Below are 21,471 nucleotides of genomic sequence, written 5' to 3'. Positions count from 1 at the left end.
CTTGTCCCCTCCAGCCAGCGCGTGCTCCAAAACGATGCCCCCAGTAGGGACCATGGCATCGAAGGTGCCATCATCGTCCGATCTGGTAGACCCAGATCTAGTGTTTCCCCCTGAGCTCACATCGTCACCGCTGCAGGATCCATGTGGCACCCACCGCCCATAGCATCTCTCGCCCGACCATCGGAGCCTCCCAAGACGGCGCCTTCATGGAGGTTACGACGCGCAGGGCGTCGCCGCTGCCCAATCCAGACTGAATTTTGGACTTTCGTCCGGGAGGGATTCGGATGTGGATAGGAGGGACCTCGGCTTCGCCTCCATGGATGGTAACGGCGTCGAGGGACGCTGCCGATGCCGCGCTGGACCAGTCGGCCAAAGTTTCCTCCGGTCCCCAACCTATACCAACAAACCTCCGACTGTTCCGGATCCAACAGCGAGACGAACCGAGACCAGCAAAGATGCAAGTGCCATGGGGCTCAACCCACCAGGAAGGAGGATCGAGAAGGACAACCGTTGTAGATCTCCAGGCGCCGGATCCAACGATCCGACGAGGCCAGCGGCATAGACCACCACCCTGCGTCGGCTGACAACATCCAAGCGCCAGATCCAGATGGATCCGGCCTGAACATGGCGGCACCCGCGACCACCCGATCGGAAGACCATGCAGCCAACACCTCGTCGTGGAGTCGTATCCAAGCCGCAGCTGCCGCGCCACGTCGCCGGTGCCGCACCGCGCTGCTGCCAAGATGCTCACGCGCCGCGCCGCCAGACCCCGTGCTAGCCCGACGCCTCTTCGCGATCTGGTCGTCCCACGCCGCCCAAGACGCTCCAAGGGGGGGAGATGCCCCGCCACCGCCCAGCTGTCCAAGCTTTGCCCGGCGGTGCTGCGGACGGTGGCGAGGAGAGGTGGAGGCGGAGGAGGGTCAAGAGGGCGGCGGCTAGGGTTCCCCCTGGGTCGCCTGCGGGGGTGACACGAGTGGGACGAGAATTACTTTTTTTAGAATTGACCTTGTAATTAAATGAAGCGTTCTAGTTATACACTTTAGACTACAACTACAGGAACAAAATAAAACAAATAAATCAACAAATCGATTAATCCTGTAAAAAATATGCTAGTTCCTCGGCTACAATAGAAAAAACAAAAATAAAACATCAAAAGAAAGAATTGGTCCATGAACTAATTTCCACCCAACTCAAAAGGAGGCATGGCGCAAACCTTAAATACTTTAGCATCTTTCCTTCTCGTCGATGTTGTCCAACAGAAAACCACACAGAGTTTGCCCAAAATTTCAAAATAAATAGGGACGCGCATGCAAGTTTTACCAAATTCAGCACCACCTGTTTTGGAACAAGAGTTAAAAAGATCAATTTGCTTTCAAATTTACAATTATAACATGTTAAAGAAAGGAGATGAGGAAAAAAGATGGTAATCACATAGGCGAGCACTTTCCATATTAGCTCATGTTCATGCTCATAGAAGATTGGAAGCAATTACTTGTATATATAACTTTGTATGGGCGCCTCCTTGGCTGGCGGTTTTTTTGGCCGTCCGGCTGGTGCAGCGGCGCCGGCGAGTCTCCTATGCTCTCAGCGCGTCGGGGCAGGGTGGCAGCCTCCCTCCTGCTTTTGGTGGTGTGTGGCGTGGCGTGGCCTGGAGCTTGGCCGGCCGAGGCTGCGGCGTCGGCGTGCGGGTGCTTGGGCGCCAGATCTGGTCCGCGCCCGATCTGGCCTTCCGGCTTCAGTTGGCGGCGAGGAAGGTGGTTTTGGCCTGGTGGCGGCGCCGCCAGGCATGTTGGAGGTGTTTGGGCCATCGGGTTTGCAGGTCGACGGCGCTGCGGTCGGATTGCGTGGGGTGCGGGATCTGGGTTGCTCCGGGCGAAAGCCTGATGACGCGGCATCCATGGACGTCGCATACCCCCTTGGGGGGTCGTGTGGAGCTCTCCTCTCCCCCCGGCATCGGATGCCATCTTCGGGTGAAGACCTTGGCCCTGCGGTGCAGGGTGGGATGAGGGCGTCGATCCACGTCGCTTCCCCTCGTGAGGGCGTCGTCTTGAAGATTGTGACTCCTTGCATGGTTTCTCAAGGCTGGACATACACATTATCGCGATTGGCAGCGGTCAATTGGCGATATGGAGGTCCTAGGTGATGACCTGTTTGGCAACGATGCTAGTGGTGAGCAGTGCGGAGTCATGGCAGGGATTCGATAGTCGGCTCTTTCCGGCGTGTCCGACTGGTTTTCTCTTGGTCTCGCTATGGCGTCGCGGAGTCGGAGCTGCCTTGGAAGAGCCTAGGCGACAACGATGATAGATGTTCGGTGATCTTCGTGGTGGTCTTCGTCGGTGCGAGCCCTGCATATTTCTTCTGCTTTTGGTCGTCACCAAAGTCGGAGCTGTCTCATCGATGCTCCTGGTGGCCAACTGTTTGGCATAGGTTGATGTGGACTTGGCGCAGGTTGTTGCGGTGTGTGCCTCACCGATGGGGATTTGCGGGTGAAGTCGGAGTCGCTGGCTTGCGGAGGAGTGATGACGAAGACACCTGTAGTTGCCTCGATGGTGCTCCTCTCTCAGCGGCATGTGTGAGTCTTGTGTGGATAGCCAGGTTGACTAGTGTGCCCCTTCGCGGGACGTAGCGGTTTTTGCTCGGTTTTCCATAATTAACCAGGCAATTCTCTTCTTCTTTATTAATGAGATGTTGCAAAGCTTTTCCCGCCCGTTTCAAAAAAAAACTTTGTATGGCTTTATCCCATCCACTGAACTATGTCCTTGATTTGGTCCATATATTAAATCATTTCAGCTTTTGTATTTGTGTCATAACAAACAACCGAAAGAATCTGACCCTCTCTAACCTTGCAAACTACCTGTTATAATTAAGGATTTGCAGCAGTGATGCAATGCCTCTTTCGCCTCTGTCTAGAACCAACAATTCTGTTATAACATATTTAATTTCCTCATAACTCTGCACTCCAGGCCAATTTCCACTTTAGGAGGGTTGCTAAAGTAAAATGATGCACTTACGTCCTGGCAAATCGTAGTGAATTGGACATTAAAAACAAATTTGGTATGTGAAGTCAGTTTACAGAAGATAAACAGGAGAACCTTTTCATGAAACAAAAATATTAGCGGTGATGAAAATACTATCGGCCAAGTACTTCTGGGAGATGCTCACCGAAATATTAACAAAAAGACATGGTTGCTTCTACATGCTATACAAAATAACTGCGACTTGTAAACCAGCGAAACATAAAAATACAGAGATCCCACAAAAACCTTCAAGAAGCATTTTACCTTCAAATTGAGACCATGAACACTAAAGATGACTTTGGTGGCGTGTGAGTCATATGGTAGAATGTAGGATCTATAGGCTGGTTGAGCCGGCTGATGTAGGAAGTAGCTATCGCCAACGATTTTCTCCTTCTCAATAAATTCAGTTGTAACTTGTCAACATATTGTAAAGGATGTAAAAGGTGGATTGCCAACTTAAAAGGAAAGAAAAAAATAATGGATTGGAACACTTCACTATATTGTAAAAGATGCACTTACAAAATGTGCTTGCAGATTTGGCACATTCTTGTTATTAAACTTGTGCTCCGTCAGATGAATGTTGGCTGCCTGCAGACACACTAAATATGTGATTTTCGCTAACTTTAGAGGGAAAGAAAGGCCATATTATCTCGGCGCAGAATTGATTACCCTCAAGGAGATGAGAAAATCTAATTGTTTGGGCATGAAGAATAACAATACAGTTCCTTTTCCTTTATCACCAGGTGCAGTACGTCCAAAATGATGAATGTAATCCTGAAAGTCAAATTCGAATAGCTTAGCACGGTCCAAATATGAGAGGAATTCCTGCAAGTACCTCTGGTTCATCTGCTGGGGGATCCTAAAACAAGACCATATATGATCATTAGGTTAGTACCAGGAAAAATATTCGGTGGCACTCAATTAGAGATACATATTTGTAAGTGCTAATTACCAGCAAGAACCAACTTGGAGACTTCTTGGTTAAACCTCCTTATGTCTTCAGTGAGGTAAAAACAAAAATAAGTGTGGCAATTTCAGTATCAATCTCACCTATCAAGGCGTGGAGGTCAGCTCGGGTGACCACGAGGAGCTTGAGCCCGCCAGATGAGAAGATCAACTCAGCTACAGAAAATCAAGTTGACATATTGGAAGGAGCAGAAGGAGAGATCTCATATCCATGCCAAAATCACGATCAAATCCATCACAAGCAATGAAAGAGTACCGTAATGAAACAATTGAAAGGGGCAATTCAACAACATTAAAAAATGAATTCGGAAGAGGAGAAATCAATATTCCTCACCTTAAGCATGGAAGAAGGGCGTCCTGCCTGGCAAAAGTGGTGGTGGGTGGCAGGACGTGCGAGGCGGGTCCGTGCTCCAATGGGCAACCGGGCAATGGCGGCGACATGGGCGACTGGAGCCTGTTGATGCAAGAGAGTTAAATATGCAGTCGGACACAATTAAGAAGAGGGAAGGAGGGGATCGGGGCGGGAGAAAGGGAAGGGGCTTGGCGCAGTCGTCGGCGGCGGCCATGGATTGGAGGTAGTCACAGAAGAAGGTGAGTGAGGGGGCGGCGAGGACGGCCGGGACCTTCTTGCAAGCCTCCACGTATGAACGTAGCTCGCCTAGCTTGGAAGGATCCATTGCTCTCCCTCGCGCTCTCACTCTTGCTCCTTCCAGGCGAGGGTTAGGGTTTCTCCTTTGGCGGGAGGAAGGATGCAGGGTGGCATCTTCGGCCGAAGCGGGGCACGCGGACGGGGAGGTACCGTGATTTGGGGGTCGCAGGGTTTGCGTACAGCGAAGTTGCCGCAGTGGGGCGTGGAAATTGATTTTCATCCACAGATGATTCGTCTGCCTATTATAATTGCTATTTGCGCCCAGGATATCTTGTTAGATTAATCTAATCTGTTAGATTTCATTGACTTACATAATCCAACGACCATAATTAACCAGTGTACATTGAACGGGGTGTCCATAAGAAAGAAAACGTTTGCTCTTTTAATAGTAGTAGAGATTATATTACTGCATTTATAATCTAGGCAACAAGTACCATTACTCTTATATAGGAAAAATATGGCAACAAAAAACAATCGCAAGATAACTGCAGTAACATTAATTTGCTAGAAAAGAAAAAAAAATCTGCGGTAATAACAACACCTGACATGTAGTATTAGTTCAGTACTTCAGTTCAGAAGGTAATTAAGATTTATAATCAAGCCATCCACAATCCCTGATCATCTCTTGATCAGTCCTAGCTCAGGACAAGCCCTCATGCTGTGCTGATCATCTGAAAGAGGACTTTAGAGATTGGACCGACAAACTATATAGTTCTTTAAATGGTACTGCATGCAGATACATATAGGATAGTCCTTACGGATGACTTGAAAAAATTACCAATCTTACTCAGAAAAGTCAAAATTCTCGACAAAATTCATGCAAATACATTTTGTGCACTGGAGGGCAAAAATATGCAACAGATAACGAAATAAAAACTTCCAAGATCATTAGGCAGCAATACAACACCATATCCGTACTTACCTGAACATGTATCTCAGAATCCAGTTTACATGTTATACTCGTCACTTTGTCAGTAACATTGCTTTCCTAAAAAAATGAACGCTAACCAAATTCACTAAATTAATAAAGGCGTATCAGTGAGACAGCATGCACAAACCATCACCATCTCTACTTCTTTAGAGCGAGACAAACCACTAGCTCTAGACACGTCATCATTATTAACTCATGAGAGATGAATTCAGATTTGGGAGAGCAAACTGTAAAGTTTTCAAAATGGTAAGACTCTACAGATGCATTGTCAAGAAAATTAAACAACAAAGCACATGGTTCTTAATGAAGCTGCAAGACTGAAGGTTCATTGCAAGACATCAAACTGTAGAATTTTCAAAATGACAAGATTAAGGTACTATCCGCAGCTGCATTTTTAAATCAAATTAGACATCAGAGCAAATGGTTACTACTGCTGCTGCAAGAATTGAAGACTCATTACAAGTTTACAACATAATCCATCATCCAATTACGCACGCGAACAACATGGGGAAACTGTCAAGCTTACTGAAAAAAGCTAAAAGCAATATGAGAAATCAAGCAAGCCCTACTGCACCAAAAGGGCTACTATGTAGTGATATAATTCATGAGAAGACCCCTGCCGCCTAAGCTTGTCATCTTTCTTGTTGATGACAGTGGCCTCCTGCCCTTAAGCATATTCAACCATACCTTGTCAATGCGCCACGTCATTGGGCATCACCCTTTCTGCAAACATAAATTTGCCGGTGTGATTCCAAAAAGGGGATGGCATGATACCATATAAATAGCCAATTAAATTAACATAATTAGTTGTAATTACATATCACCCTAACTTTGCCTGGGAACATTTGAAATGGAACTTTATATCTGATTAGAGATGGATCGTTTTGTTTGTTCCCCTAACTTATTTGGTGTATAACTTAATAGGTGTTCCCAAATCAAAATAAATGACATATAAATACAACTATACCTTGTTGATTGTAGAAACTCATGTATGGAATCACAGCATCTAAACTTTCTCTCTTCCCTAGCTTCTTCCATCGCTGTGAATCGACATTAATCTCATAGATGCTCAGCACCGTGGTGACGAAAACAACATCACGCCCCTCCACGGATCCAACTACTGTAATTCTTTCCACAGGATTTTGGATGGGGAGAAGGTTCATGAGATTGATAATTGTACGTTGACTCCATGAGGCAACTCCGTTGGAATCCGTCAGTCTTGACCACAGGTAGAGGGTTGATCCATTGACATGTGCATACCCCAAACTGTCATCCTCCATCGCCATGATGATAGAGGAACTGACAATTTCACGATCCTGAATCGGTGCACCAATCAGTGATAAGCTGTTAGAGCTCATGTCATACTTGAGAATTTCTTCACTATCATCTTTAAGAGACTGAATCATGAAGTGAAGTGCTTCTTGGATGAGGACAGGGGGGATTGGCTCGATGAATGCTTCGGCTGGAAGATGAAGAAGAGGGCAGGGCTCGCCCCACTGATCAGATGGAGGGCATGGCTTGCTCCAGTCACCGGTCTCTGGCAAGGACACACAAGCGAATGCAGCACAATCATCAACATCCTCATCTTCTCCCATTTCCACGCCGACAAAAACCACCTGGAAGGGAGCCACGTGACAGGTGCGGTGGTCACAGCCCCTCATGGCGCAGAGCACGGCGACCCCGCGGCTGTCGTCCACCAGGTTGGGCCAGTCCACCCCCCTCCGGCAGCCCGTCATGGGGTCCCAAACGAGGAGCTCGCAGCTATACGCATCCCCAAGAAGGACGCGGCCATGGCGGCAGTCCCAAGCAGAGTAGTCAGCGTGGTCCCATTCGTCGTCGGGAATGCGCGCCCCGAATTTCGCGGTGGACGTGAAGCGTGGGACGGGACCTTTTTCGCCCCGGTGGCAGTCCTCCAGCCAGAAACCACGAAGGAAGCCGAGCATGGGGGGAGCTCCATGGTGGTCGTGGTAGCGACCGCGGAAGCGAGGGCCGGAGAGGAGGCCGAGCCAGAACTTGCTGGAGAGGGAGGCGCGCACGAGGCACGCGGGCTCGTCCGGCGGGAGGCGGAGGAAGATCTCCTCGAGGAGCTCGCCCGGCAGTGATGGTGGCAGCGGCGGCGGCGGCGGCGTGGTGGGTGACGGCGGCGAGGGTTTCGGGAGGGGATCGATGAGGAGTGTGGTCTGTGCGAGGGTTTCAATTGGGAGGGGATCGATGAGGGGTGTGGTCTGGTGGCGAGGGTTTCAATTTCACGGTCCGCTTCAGTTCAGTTGAGTTGTGCGTGGGCCGTGTGGTTTGGCTGATCGAACTATATACAAGTCTATGAGCTGCTGGAGTTTTTGCAATTAAGGATATTTTCTAAATATATGCTGGCTAGGTGATAGTGATGATCCAACCTCTGCCACCATAACCTCGGTGAGGGCTCGGCCTCCTCGGAGGGCTTGGCCAAGAGCTCGTCGAACATCTGATCATTCTCCTTTGATTCGAACCACGTTTAGTTCACGGCGATGAACTGCGGGTTCTTTGCGATGAGCTTGGCCATGTAGGCCGAATCGGCGCGCTCAGTCTCAAGCTTCTATGGGGGTGTCGGCGAGGAAATATGCTTTGTCGGGCTCTTGAAGTAGCAGAGCTCAAGCATGTCGTACGCGTGTGCCACCTCCTCCGCGGCGGCGAACATGTCAAGCCACCTCTTCTCCCGCCTATCTGAATTTGGGATTTTCGTTGCCCAAGTGCCCATGGCCGCTACCGCATGCCTCGGACCTTTGGCGGTAAGTCGCTGCTACATGGAGCTCAAGGAAGCGGTGGCGGCCCGAATTAGAGGTCGAAGGTGTAGCGAGCACTCAGGGTGGATGCATAGACCCATTCCGGCTTCACGTCGATGAGCTCTCAGCTTGATGTGTCAATTCCAGCGATGGTAGTGGCTGGCGAATGAATCAAAGTGTGGCGGGAGGTAGACAGGGGTGCACGTGGGCATGTGCGGTGATCACCGGAGGCAAGTAGGGCATTAAATATATAATGTTAAATGTTAAAAAAAATATTTGATTTAAATTTTTTTGCAAATTTAAAAACCATGATTTCTTTCAATTGTTCTTATATTTCAAATAAAGGTCAAAAACTTAATGTCTGTGGACTTTAAATATATTATCGAATTTAACACCCTTACAGATGGGCCCAAGCAACCCAGTACCCCACAACCCCTGACGCATCGGGAGGTTCCAAATCTAGGGAGTTCAGTATCCTAACTAACAGGCGGAAGCGTGGTGGCACGCCATGCCCGTCAGGAAGTCTGAGCAGAGCTATGCCTCTTTTTGCAACGTCGAAGGAGTCTTCTTGTAATGTGTCGCTAAATGTGAAAGAGATTACAAAAAGGTTTGTTGAATCGGGCTAGTGCGTAATTTGTTTTGGGGTCTCCGTAATACACTAACACTAAAGGTAGACAGAGATATGTGTCCATCTAACATCCAAACATATCAGGAGGACTTGATCAGGATTTTTTTTTGTCGAAACAATAGATGAACAGCTAATGATATTCATTTTTACAACCAAAATCTCCTGCCGAAGCTGCGGAAATGCAAGACGTGAAACATCAAAACCAGCAGAGGTAGTGGTTCCAGCACACTTACTCCCAGCGGCCTCGGTAAGGACTCCTTCCAGTGGTCATCCTCAAGGCTTGCCGGCTGGGGCACCGGTGGAGCCGACACAGTTACCCCCTGCCTTGCCTAGATGTTGACACAGCTAATGCGGCGACAGGTCAGGCAGCATCGGCAGGAATGACTCCTCCAAGTGGTTGTCCATGTGGCATGCTCGCGAAGCTAGTGGTAGCACTGGCACACTTACCCCCATTACCCTATCTAGATGTGGATGCGGAAGATGTTGGGACGGAAGATTCGTTTCTTCGAGTAGGAGTGGAGAACGTGAGCTGTGGGGGGCATATGTTATAAGTGGTGGAAGTACTCCAGGCGGTTTCATTTCAAAAACTGCCGCCATTTTTTCTAAAATATAGACGGTTTCAAAATCACAACCGCCTCTGATGTTTACTATAGGCGATTTCAAATTTCAACCTCCTCGACCACAGAAATAACCACCTTCGATGGAATATTACAGACGGATTTGGAACATGGGGACACAACCATCTCCGGGGGGCCGCTGATAATGCCCTTTTTTCTATTAGTGCTGGCAGGCAAGGCCCATTGTGAAACGGAAAAGAAGCGGCTACAGATGAAAGGTCCGTCACATGTCCAGGGGAGCCTCAACTTGATAGCTCTCCACCAAAAAATGGTATATGCAACCCCAAGGTCAATTTTGTCTCTAGGTGCATCTAGATTCATTAATCATGTTCTTTTCTCTTGTAGAAAAGACAACAGCCTAGGGGCCAAGTTAATATCATGCGGGCATCGGAACATGGCCATAGGGGAAGAGGGCAGGGGTATTGCTAAAACAAAATATTGTTCTTTCAAAAAATGGTGTTTATATAATTCCATATAGAAATATATGTCACCAATCTTGAAGCGCCATAGAATTTGGAGAATTTTAAATATATGTCATTCGTTTTTCATGGAGAGCATGGAAGTATTTCTTTTTTAGTATGTACTTTTAGTAAAACAACCCATATATTAACTAGAAAGAGAATAGCAATCATCTGTTACACAAGACACCACACATTGAGGAACAGAACCCACTAACATAGCATCAGATTGAACACCAGAGCAAAACTTGGCAATCTCATGTGCACTTTGTTCGCCCCTCTCCTTTTCTTTAGAAGTTTAAAACTAAGGAACAAGTTAATAACTCAGGAGTGTTTCTCGCTTCAAATGAACCAGTGAAAACCTATTGCCCACACAAATATGCATGCACAGTAGAACAATTAGTCTCCACAATGAATCAACCAAGTCCAGTCCGGAGCAGGGATTCCGACTTGTAGCACTGTTGTTCCATTACTAAAACAGAATATTCACTAAAATAAACATTATGGAGTTCATGCATTCCATATAGAACTAGATGCAAATCATTAAGCAATAGAATTTGAAATCATGTCTACACAAATGTGTTATTTTCGTTTCATGGATATCATGAAGTATTCCTTTTTTAGCTTGTACCTTTTGATTTCTCATACATAAAAACACATAGCTTCATAATTGATTTTTTTTCTTTTGCAAGATCCATGGTTGACGTTGAATGGCAAAATTTCACCCTCATTTGGTACAGTTTCAGCGTGAACCAATCTTGATTTTTTTTTGTCGTTTGACATTCTATTTCTGTATATTTATCCACCCGTTTCTTGAGCTGGTGACATAATGTTTCTTTGGCTATCCAGGTTCATAAACATGCAAAAAAAGATGGAAGTGACTATGGTGTGTAGCAGCTCTATGCCATAATTAACATCATATATCTTACTAAAGCCGGTTGAATGCACTAATATAGATCCAAATATGGGAGATAGGTGAATGCAAATAAAGAGGCAACTTGAAAGGCAATTTATCTGTTCCATGAAGGAAGAACAAGATTAACTATCCACCAGATATTTGGAACAGAGCCATACCTCTTTCTCATATATAGGTAAAGAAAAATGTAGAGAAACGTGTGTCCATGATTTTGAGTAAAGGATCCTATCTAAGGAAAATCCATGAAAAACAAAGCATTTGCAGTGATTACTCTGACTAAACATATGAACATCTTCGTCTCACATGGACATTGCAGTGCACTACTTGTTATGTGCACTGCAGGCTAAAAATTTACATGCAATAGATAATGAACTACTCAAGATATTTGTGCACTTTTGTGGAGCTATTGAAGAGAAATAAAAGCTAACAAGATCTTCAGGCAGCAATACAACACCATATATGTAGTTACCTAAACATGTAGCTAAAGATACAGTTTACATATTGTACTCACCAGTATCATTGCTTTGCTAAGAAAACACTAACTAAATTCACTAAATTAATTAAGGCATATCAGTGAGACAGCATGCAACCATCACCATCTCTATTTCTTTAGGGAGAGACAAACCACTAGCTCTAGACATGTCATCGTTATTCACTCTTGAGGGATGAATTTAGGTTTGGGAGAGCAAACTGTCAAATGGCAAGGCTAAGCTACTGCCTGCAGATGCATTGTCAAGAAAATTAAACAATGACGCACACGGTTTCTAATGCAGCTCCAAGAACTGAAGGTTCATTATATCATAATCCATTCAGCCACTTACGCACACCAACGACATGGGGAAACAACAAGCTTAATGACAAAAGCCAAGAACAATATGAGAAATCAAGCAAGCACTACTGCACCAAAAGGGCTACTAAATAGTGACATAATTCATCACAAGACCCCTGTCACCTCCAAGCTTGTCCTCTTTCTTGATGAGAGTGGGCTCCCGCCCTTAAGCATAATGAGCCATACCTTATGAATGTGCGCGTCACTAGGCACCGCATCACCCTTTCTACAAACATAGATTCGTCGGTGCGATTAAAAAAAGGGGGTGACATCATACTATATAAATTGCCAATTAAGTAATATAGCTGTAATTGCATAGCAGCCAAAGTTCAGATGGGAACATTTGGAATGTAACTTTATATCTGATTAGAGATTCATTGGTTTGTTTCTTCCACTAACTTATATGGAGTATTACTTAACAGTTGTCCCCAAATCCCAACAAAGGGTATAAATACAACTATACCTTGTGGATTGTAGAAACTCATGTATGGAATCAAAGCATGGAATTTCCCTCTCTTCCATATCTTCTTCCATCGCTGCAACTTGACATTAATATCGTAGATTCCCAGGTCTGTGGTCATGAAAACAGAATCACTAACCTCAGTGGATCCAATCAGTCTAAGTCTTAAGCTAATTATGCATTTGTTAAGCAAAGCACCAGGGGAAACTTACCGTCAACCCGTAGGTGAAGGATCGGGGTTCTTGCTCGCGGTAGTGGCGGACGGAGGAGGATCGGGGTTCTTGCTCGCGCTAGTGGCAGACGTCGATGCTTGTCGGGAGTTATGCTGCACCAAATTAAAGATCATTTGAAATGTCTCGTTAGCATGATGCAACTCAAATGTGAAGACTAATAAATAATGTCCATTCAAATGAAACTCACTGTGCCCGCCGGAGCAATGACTGACATCGGCGGAGGGTTCTGACCGTTCTTCTCGCACATGGACTGCACATTTGGTTTTGACGAGTCAGTCATATTAGTTACTAATGAAAGGAACATTACGTGCATGATTTAGCTAATATGCAGAAGAAACTTACCGCGAAGAGCTCGTATATGGCTTGGTTAGCCAAGTCGTTTCGGTTCCTCTCCTCCTCCAAAAGCCTAGCCATCCTCTCCTCAATCTCCCTCTCCCTCTCCGCTGCCTGCCTCCTTTCCTCTGCCAGAAGCTCCTAGGTATTTGCTCTCTCTACCTCAATAGTAGCCTGCAACACCACTCCTCTTTAGCATTGTAATCATCGACGGCTGCACACATAATGTAATGGAGGAAAGGTATCTGATTCTGTATAACTAACCTTGATTTCGAGATCCATTGGCCGTGGACGAGGCCTTATCTCATGATCGGAGCTCGACTGGCGCCTCTTGATCTGCGAGAGAGTTCTAGTACAACGTATCAGTCCATCCCCAATGGCTAACAAGCCATGGTGCCTCCTGCCACAAGATATCATCACCAGCTCTGGATCAATAGGCTGGCTCGGGTTAAAGTTCGGCCCTTTCCTCGCCTTCCCCTCGTCTCTGTACCTCACGAGCTTGTTGTGGGACGCGCGGTTGGTGAAGTTCTTTGGATCATCGAGATCAGACTCAGAGAATGCCTTGGCCTTCTTATACGGGGCACTATGGGCCATGGCATAGAGGTCAAACAGCTCTGGCACATTCGTCTTGTTGTGTCGCGCCTAAAAGAGAGGAACAAACTATTAGTTAAGGGCTCAAGCTAGCATGAAGAATGAATTTGCATGAATCATGAAGCAAACCACATACCCAGTTATCCCCGTACTGATATAGGTTGACGCTTCCTTGATGGTGTGGCACACCGCTCATTTTGTCACGCCGATCCTTTGCTTTATTGTTGGTGGATAGCCATTGGGGAGAGCACCACTCATCCACCAACGCCTCCCAACAATCCAGCCTATCCGCACACCATCTCGGGTGCACCTAAGTGAGAAATTTGAGTGCTGCGCCTACGAATCAAATAAAGGAAACTAAGTATGAGGCCTTAAGAATAGGTAATTACCTTCATGTACTTCTCCTTACTCAGATACTTTGTGTGGCACTTCGACTTGGACATCCTAATACCAGTCGAGGGCAAGTAGTCTCGAATAGCCTGCGTCCGAGCCCCGTTCCGCCAGTTTTGAAGTAGGCGCCTGCACTCGACGTCGATAACCCGAGCCGCGGCCTCCTCCTGTCCCGCAGCACACCTGTAGAAGGTCTGCAATCAAACAAGAAAACGCGGATTAGTACAATCACTAGGGTTGCTAATCAAATAACAAAACACAATGTAGACGAGAGAGGAAAATTTACCCAAAACGTCTAGATCACAACGTCGGCCACCGTGTGGCACTCAACACCGCCGATCCTCTCCCCCAGCGGGGCCGGGGCAGCCAAGTAGTGCTCCCAGGTGATTCCTAGCTCTGAAACCTGGCCCTCACCGGGCAATGTGACCCACCCCGGGAAGCTCTGGCGACAAATCACACCAAAGACTGTGTTGGGCCTGCGGACACCATGACCGTGTTTCCAAGACCTGCAGTATGACAAGGCTAACGCATTAGATATTCGAAGAAATGTGAAGGCAAAAGGTTAAAAAAGTAACTGCACTTACTTCTGCCCATCAGGCGTAATCAACCACCTCTGGTCAGGGGTCGCCGGGGTGGTCGGGAGCTTTGTACCACCACGCTGGTAGACATTGCCCCCCTCAACCCGCTCGCTCTCACTATAGCTATCAGAACTATAGCCACCCTCCCCACCATCAGCATGGCCACTCTACTCCGGCCAGTCCCCCAATCGGTCCGGCTGCGACGTAGCCTGATCCAGAGTCTCGTGGGACGGAGCCTCTGGGACCGGAGTCTCGTGGGGCGAAGGCTCGTGGACCGGGGTCCGAGACGGGTCCACCTTAGGCGGCTCCATCTCAGACGGAGCAGTCATGTGGTCAGGTGAATCAGCTGGGGGTGGCGGTGAGGAAGGCGTAGTAGCAGCCTTCCTACCTCTCCCGCCTCCACGTCCACCTCTACTAGCCTTCTCCTTCTTCTTCCCCACCCCGACCTCTCCCAGCCTAAGAAGAAGCGACCACCGGTGGTGTCTGCATAGTGAGATCTAGCGCTCTCCGGAGGGTCTGGGGTGGAATGGAACAACCCCCCCCCCCCACGTGCCGAGGAAGGAGCCTCGGAGCGCTCTCGACCCGTGCCCACCATCTGTCAACACCTGCAATGACAAAGAGTAAACGAAATTAGTACAGTATAAAAAAAGAATACCTGACATGAATAATAATATGTATATAATTTAAGTGTATCATCATCATGAACATAAAAAATGGAATACCTAACATGAACTATAATATTAATCTTCATCGTCTATATATGCTTCGGGGTCAATAAATGCATCATCATCAGCACTATTAGTAATGACGTGCTCATCATCATCAATAAATGCATCAACATGTGGAAGGCCTCCTTTACGTAATCGGTCAAGCATTGACAGGTCATCCGCAGTAGTAACCTCTTCTTGTTCCGGCTCATGCTCGAATTCACTGTCGCTGTCTACTTCAATGTTCTGGGGTGAAGCAGAGTGGTTCTTGAAACATTTTTTGGAAAGACGTGTTTCTTGGAAGAACTCTCCTTCATATGTGTCTGGGTTAATGTGAGGTTCATAATCCTCTTCATTGGGGGAGGTGGTATAACATGTGGCGGCACTTCATAAACGACATCCCAACCATTGAGATTTGGATCACTTTGGCAGGCCCACGGTAGATAGAAAACTTGGGTTGCCTGTTGAGCCATAATATAGAAATCGGGAACATCCAAATGGGTTCTTTGTTTGATTTCGACTAGCCCTAGATGTTCATGAGTCCTTCTAGTCTCCTTCGGCTGGAACCAATAACATTGGAAGACTACGACGTTCGGTGGGTTTGCACCATAGAATAGAAGTTCATAAATTGCTTCAACTCTTCCATAATACTCGGTATCTCCTTCGCCGATAGCAGAGACACAACAATTTGTAGACTTTCGGTCGGCCATAGATAGCTGTTTACCATAGGTACGAAAGAGATACCCGTTGATGTCGTATTTGTCAAATGAACGGACCTTATAGTCAAAATCCTTAGCGACTTGTCTCAGTTCGGCGTCCATAGACTTTGAACTAGCCTACAATTTTAATACAAAATGATTGTTGCATTAGCCGTAAAATAAACAAAGAAATGAAATGGTATAATGGAAATTACCGTTTGTTTAAACCAAGAGATGAAACCGGGATAGCCGCATCCATGCATTGCCAGAAGCTCATACTCTTTGATAGAATCCTTTTGGATCACCGCTCCATACGAGAATTTGGCGATGTATCGACTGTATCAAATATCTGGGAATAAGAGTAGTTCAAAGGAATTAGAGGTTGCGAAACAATGTACCGAGAACTTACTCGATGTACGGCCGCACTTCTATTAGATTGTTCAAGATATACAACGTAATGGTCCACCATTCATCGGCATCCAACAATAAGGGAGTATAAGCACCGGCTGGTGCGAGCTTCCCTTTGAATAGGCTGAGGTTGGATCCACCCTTTTTAGGGTCGCCAGCATTGTACCGAGGCTTCGGATTATACAAATGACGATTTTTGGCTTCCTAGTGTGCTGTCACGAAGTTTGCCGCCTCCTCAGTAATGAATGCCTCATCCATCGATGCTTCAATTCGACGTTTATTTTTACATTTTGCTCGAAGTGTCTTCTGCATCCTCTCAGTTGCATAGCACCAACGATTCTATACGGGGCCCCCCAATCGTGCCTCGGTCGGGAGATGCAAAATCAAATGCTTCATTGGATTAAAGAAGCCCGGTGGAAAGATCTTCTCTAACTTGCAGGTCAACTCCGGCGCCAACTCTTCCAGTTCTTCTAGCAAGCCAGGCGATAGTTCTTTCGCACAAAGAACATGGAAGAAATAGCTCAGCCTTGCCGGTACTAGCCATTCATTCTCAGGGATAAAGCCACGCAACATCATCGACATTACCCGCTCAAGCCATATGTGACAATCATGACTCTTAAGACCAAATATTTTCAATTTTTCAAGGCTCGCTCCCCTCTTTAGATTCGCTACATACCCATCGGGGAACATCAACTCCTTTTTCACCCACAGGATAATTTCCCTCATATTTGGCCTTCCAAGATTGAATCATGCCTTTGGCTTCGCCCAGTTCTTCTTTCCTTTTTGTTGTCAATGTTTTGTAGCGGTGTATCACATAGAGCCTCCTGATCGACTCTAGCCTTAAGATTATCCTTTGTTTTCCCCTCTATGCCGAACAATGTACCAAAGAGGGCCTCGCTAACATTCTTTTCAGCGTTCATCACATCGATGTTGTGTGGGCAAAGGAGGTCTTTGAAGTAAGGCAAATCCCACAAACATGTCTTGTGAGTCCAAGCGTGTTCCGAATTATACCCAGAAATACCCTGGACGCTCTGGATCCGGCTCGAGAGCGATTAACTGATCCAGGGTCTATTGGCCTGTCAACGCAGGTGGTGCAGAGTTTTTGACAACTCTACCTTTGATGAAGTTCTTCTTGTCTTTTCTGGACTTATGGCGAGGATCCAGGGACTGTCTATGCATGTCAAAGTAAGAAAACTTGCCACCCGCCTGCAGCCGACGAAACTCAAGAGCTGCCTTGCATGTGGGGCACGGGAACCTACCATGCACACACCAACCAACGAATAGCGCATATGCCGGCAAGTCATGCATCGAGTACATGTACCACACACGCATTAGGAAGTTTCTTTTGTAGCGGCGTCGTATGTCTTGATCCCATTATCCCAAGCTTCTTGCAATTCATCCTTAAGTGGCTACATGTACACATTCATACTCTTCCCCGGATAGTTGGGCCCTGGAATTATCAATGCCAGGAAAATGTTCTTTCTTTGCATAATCTGTCCAGGAGGGAGATTGAGTGGAATGACAAATACAGGCCAACAACTGTATTGGGCTGCCATCATACCAAACACGTTGAACCCATCCGTGCTTATGGAGATTCTATGATGCCTTGGATCTGCCGCTTTAGCATGATGTAATGCATCGAAGCGCTTCCACGCAAAACCGTCTTATGTGTGTACCAACATCGGCTCCCCATCTGCATCTAGTTCGGTTCTTTGGCCCAATTTGTGCCATGTCATCTGTCTGGCCGTCTCTTCGACCATGAAAAGACGTTGAAGTCTTGGTATGATTGGCATATACCGAAGAACATTAACTGGGATTTTTGTCTGACTCTTCTCACCCATACTGTTGTCTACCACAACGTACCTAGAAGACTGGCAAACGGTACAATACTTTAAGTCCGCATACTCAAGCCTAAATAAGGCACATCCTTTCTCACAGGCATCTATCTTCTCATAGGGCATCTTAAGTACACGGAGGATTTTGTCCGACTGGTACAGGTTTGCAGGCATTACATGGCCTTTCGGTAGAAAGCGTCCAAATAGTGTCATCATCGCGTCGTAGCATTCTCTGCCCAAGTTGAATTGAGCCTTTAGAGCCATTACTTGTGCGATGGCATCTAGCTGACAAAGCTCACTGTGCTCGTGGAGAGGGTGTTTTGAAGACTCCAACATATCATTGAAGGCCTTTGCAGATTCGTCCATCTCATCATCCGAATCCCGAGCATCATCAAAGTCTTCCACCATGTCTTCCATCCTGGTACCATGCTCGTCGGTGCGATGACGGCCCTCCTCAGCTCTGGCACGTTGGGCAGACTCACCATGAAATGTCCAGACCGTATAATTAGGCGTAAAACCCCACTTCTGCAGGTGTTTGATCATTTCAAACTCTGACCTCTTATGGTAGTTGTCGCACTCAGACACAGGGGCACCAGGTTTTTCTCTGTCCATTTGCAAATACGACTCTCACAAACCCCTTGGTTTTTGTTATCCATTCATGGGTCATGTCTTTCTGACTAGTGTGCTGGTGTACATCCACACACGATCACTCATCTTGCCTAGCTACTAGACACACAAGAAATATATACATAATTCAGCAAACCATATTCATCAGTTAATAGAGTTTGTCAGTTTTATTATGTTCGTGCAACCTAGACGCTAATAGGTAAAGATAGGTCCTAATCCCACCCGAGTATGTGTAGATTGGGTTCGTTTTCCCATGCTCTACTTCAGATCCGACGCAAAATTTCGACAGCACCTCCCCACTGTTCTCCTGATACATGTCTCGGCAATAAGCAGAGAGGATGTGTACCCTGAGAACAACCGGGAGGCACTGACGAAATTCTGCATCAGATCCGGAGCAGAGCATATGGGAAAACGAACCCAATCTACACATACTCGGGTTGTCCATGGTTAACGTTGGACAATTCCAAAGAATCACGGTTATAAATATGCATATTTATAGATGTAACACTTTCGAACGGGAGACGCATAGTGGTCACGCATACTGATGATTCAATCTACCTACGGCTAGCATGTTTCATCGGCACGAAGACCGGAACATAGCAATGATTGGGGGAGGAGGATATGTCATTTGTGCTCACCCACGAACGTCGGGGCGGAGCTCGTTGAACGCACGGGGAGGTCGTCGAACACCAGACCCTCGCAGCGACGAAACAACTGCACATTTAAATCCACCCGTTCAACACAAATATATATGATGTTTTTCATAACAAAATCGGAAAATATATGACCTAACTCATAATTCATAAATATATGACCTCGTCGGCCTCTGGAAGGCCGAAAAGCACCTTTTCAGTCAACAGGAAGCCGAAGAGGTGTCAGGGGTCGGGGGTGTCGTCTCTGGGTGTTGTGGTGTCAAAGGGACAAAGATAAATTCTATCCGGCAAAAGTGGACTGTAAAGAAAAGCCTGCTACATGATCCTCAAAACATCTATAAGCATATCCTAAATCTTGGCTGCATGCATGTGTTTTCTCGAAGTCTAAGAAGAAGAAAAACTAAAATGCCTTTCAGTGTGCACTTAAATAGTCTGTCCGCTGTACAATGTGATTTTTTCAGTAGGGGTATAAGCGAGAACTCATAGACATCTTACCTTGGGCAAGAAGTGCTCAAGCGAGGAAACGACAGTGACCAAGGCTGAATCAAGCCCAATCTCCTCCTTTGCCTCCCTTAGTGTTGTTGCTGCATCATCAGCATCACCCTCCTCTGCCTTTCCTCCAGGCAATGCAACCTCCCCTGCAAATCTCAAGTGGAGAAAGCTAAATCAGATAGGGTTTATCCAGCTCGTGTCTAGGTTGGTATCTATCTGTGAACCGGATTGTTCAAATATAAAAGCTAAGGCAAGCCAAACCAGCACTAAACAGAAAAAAACTAGGTTAAAAATCCTCTCAAAATTAGGGAGTGTCTATTTAGCACTTGATTGTTTTTCAATTTGGTAACATTCACATTTCCTGTCAAATAAACAGAGGACACTTGTATGTCCAAAAAACCACACCCCGGCGACTGTATGCTTTCTATTTCTAAAAAATGGGTCGGGCTAGACTGTCACCCGGTTCCAACTAAACCTGAACCACAAATACCCTGGACCATGGCAAACAATTGCCCATCAGCTTGCGACCCACCAAACAGCCAAACATTGGGGGAAATCCTAGGAAGATCACCAGGTCAGAAACACTTCTACTTACTATATAGTAATAAAATCTAGGGAAATATTAGTATATTAAATTAGAAACAAACAGGATACTCTGGAAATTACAGAAACTTTGAAGTCTAGAATGAAGAAATACAGTGGCAAAAAATCATAGAACCTACACTATAATCCTGAGGTAGCTGAAAATTACACTGCAGACTCAATATTAGTGAAAGCATGCAGAAAAATACAAAAGAATGTGTGCACCTAATAGCATTGAAACATTCAGAAAAATGACAGGAACTCATTTCTGAAGTATAATACAAAAACAAGGCTGCAAAGAGTAGAAAGAAAAAAAATCAGAGCCTAAACATTGTGTTGACAAAGTAAATGACACTGAAAATTATCAAGAATTATAGTGCAAAAGAGTCCTAGAACACCTACAAATTACAGTCCAAGATTTACACTAGCAGAACTTGCCAACTTACACTACAACTGCCTAACAATTACATTGCAATAGTCCAAGACTTACAGTGTAAATCCCCTAGAAATTATAGTCCACATTAACACAAGAATTGACACTGAAAAGTACTAGAGATTTAAACTTGCCAAAACTTGTCAGCTTACACTGTAAAATACCTACGAATTACAGGGTAACTGCACAAAAAATATAGTGGAAATCGCCTAGAATATACAGTCTAAATTACACTCTAAAAATGAACATCTACACTGCAAGAATGTTGATGATCCAGGGTTTACAGTGAACTAACCCAGGAATTATAGTGTAAACTGCCCCTATATTTACACTGTAACTTCCTGGCTCCGGCGGTGGTTGAGGAAGGTCGGCGCGGGGGGGCGGCGCCACGGCCTGGCTGGGTGGAGGGGCGGGCTGCGGTGGCGGGGAGGGCCACGGGGCACGCCGCGATGGCAGGGAGGGCCGCGGGGCACGCTGCGGTGGCCAGGAGGGCCGCAGGGAGGGGGCGGCGCCGCGGCCTGGAACGGTGGAGGGGCAGGCGCAGGGGCGGGTTGCGGTGGCAAGGAGGGGCAGGCTGCGGTGGCGGGGAGGGGCGGGCCGGCGGCGGTGCTGGGCGGTGGCGGGGAGGGGCGATGCTGGGCGGCGTCGGAAACGCGGGGTTGGGGCGCGCGGGTGCGATGG

General features: G+C 46.6%; 2 protein-coding genes and 1 pseudogene across 2 annotated transcripts; all 3 read right to left on the bottom strand.

Moving 5' to 3' along the window:
- Nucleotides 1–2,863: 2,863 nt before the first annotated feature.
- Nucleotides 2,864–5,699, bottom strand: LOC147977214 (DEAD-box ATP-dependent RNA helicase 27-like; annotated as a pseudogene).
- Nucleotides 5,700–6,137: 438 nt separating this feature from the next.
- LOC147977213 (uncharacterized) lies at nucleotides 6,138–12,877 on the bottom strand. Its single transcript, XM_087521098.1, has 4 exons — nucleotides 12,806–12,877; nucleotides 12,651–12,713; nucleotides 6,531–7,788; nucleotides 6,138–6,286 (listed from the first exon to the last, which is right to left on the bottom strand). Exons 1-4 carry the CDS (start codon nucleotides 12,875–12,877, stop codon nucleotides 6,255–6,257), a joined length of 1,425 nt encoding a protein of 474 aa, XP_087377224.1. The 3' UTR covers nucleotides 6,138–6,254.
- LOC125553193 (uncharacterized) lies at nucleotides 11,387–21,171 on the bottom strand. The gene is made up of 13 exons (XM_048716988.2): nucleotides 21,086–21,171; nucleotides 19,779–19,921; nucleotides 19,269–19,344; nucleotides 14,362–14,960; nucleotides 14,064–14,283; nucleotides 13,777–13,971; nucleotides 13,524–13,697; nucleotides 13,061–13,438; nucleotides 12,806–12,970; nucleotides 12,651–12,713; nucleotides 12,443–12,555; nucleotides 12,234–12,341; nucleotides 11,387–11,996 (listed from the first exon to the last, which is right to left on the bottom strand). The coding sequence occupies exons 6-9, from the start codon at nucleotides 13,828–13,830 to the stop codon at nucleotides 12,938–12,940; spliced, it is 639 nt and encodes a 212-aa protein (XP_048572945.2). The 5' UTR covers nucleotides 13,831–13,971; nucleotides 14,064–14,283; nucleotides 14,362–14,960; nucleotides 19,269–19,344; nucleotides 19,779–19,921; nucleotides 21,086–21,171; the 3' UTR covers nucleotides 11,387–11,996; nucleotides 12,234–12,341; nucleotides 12,443–12,555; nucleotides 12,651–12,713; nucleotides 12,806–12,937.
- Between the last annotated feature and the right edge of the window lie 300 nt (nucleotides 21,172–21,471).

The sequence above is a fragment of the Triticum urartu genome, chromosome 4A, assembly GCF_056163025.1.
Source record: "Triticum urartu cultivar PI428250 chromosome 4A, HENAU_Tu73, whole genome shotgun sequence".
Lineage (NCBI taxonomy): Eukaryota > Viridiplantae > Streptophyta > Magnoliopsida > Poales > Poaceae > Triticum > Triticum urartu.
The sequence above is the reverse complement of the archived record's forward strand: the minus strand, read 5'-3'. Positions and strand labels throughout refer to the sequence as shown.

Excerpts from the sequence above, each read along its gene's own strand:
- LOC125553193 (XM_048716988.2), bottom strand. The coding sequence starts at position 13,830 with ATGTCCAAGTCGAAGTGCCACACAAAGTATCTGAGTAAGGAGAAGTAC. Across the intron at positions 13,698-13,776 it reads GTAAGGAGAAGTACATGAAG|GTGCACCCGAGATGGTGTGC; the intron begins GTAATTACCTAT and ends TTTCTCACTTAG. Across the intron at positions 12,971-13,060 it reads CAATGGATCTCGAAATCAAG|GCTACTATTGAGGTAGAGAG; the intron begins GTTAGTTATACA and ends GTGGTGTTGCAG.
- LOC147977213 (XM_087521098.1), bottom strand. The coding sequence starts at position 12,877 with ATGGCTAGGCTTTTGGAGGAGGAGAGGAACCGAAACGACTTGGCTAAC. Across the intron at positions 12,714-12,805 it reads CCATATACGAGCTCTTCGCG|TCCATGTGCGAGAAGAACGG; the intron begins GTAAGTTTCTTC and ends CCAAATGTGCAG. Across the intron at positions 7,789-12,650 it reads TCATTGCTCCGGCGGGCACA|ACCACACCCCTCATCGATCC; the intron begins GTGAGTTTCATT and ends CCTCGCCACCAG.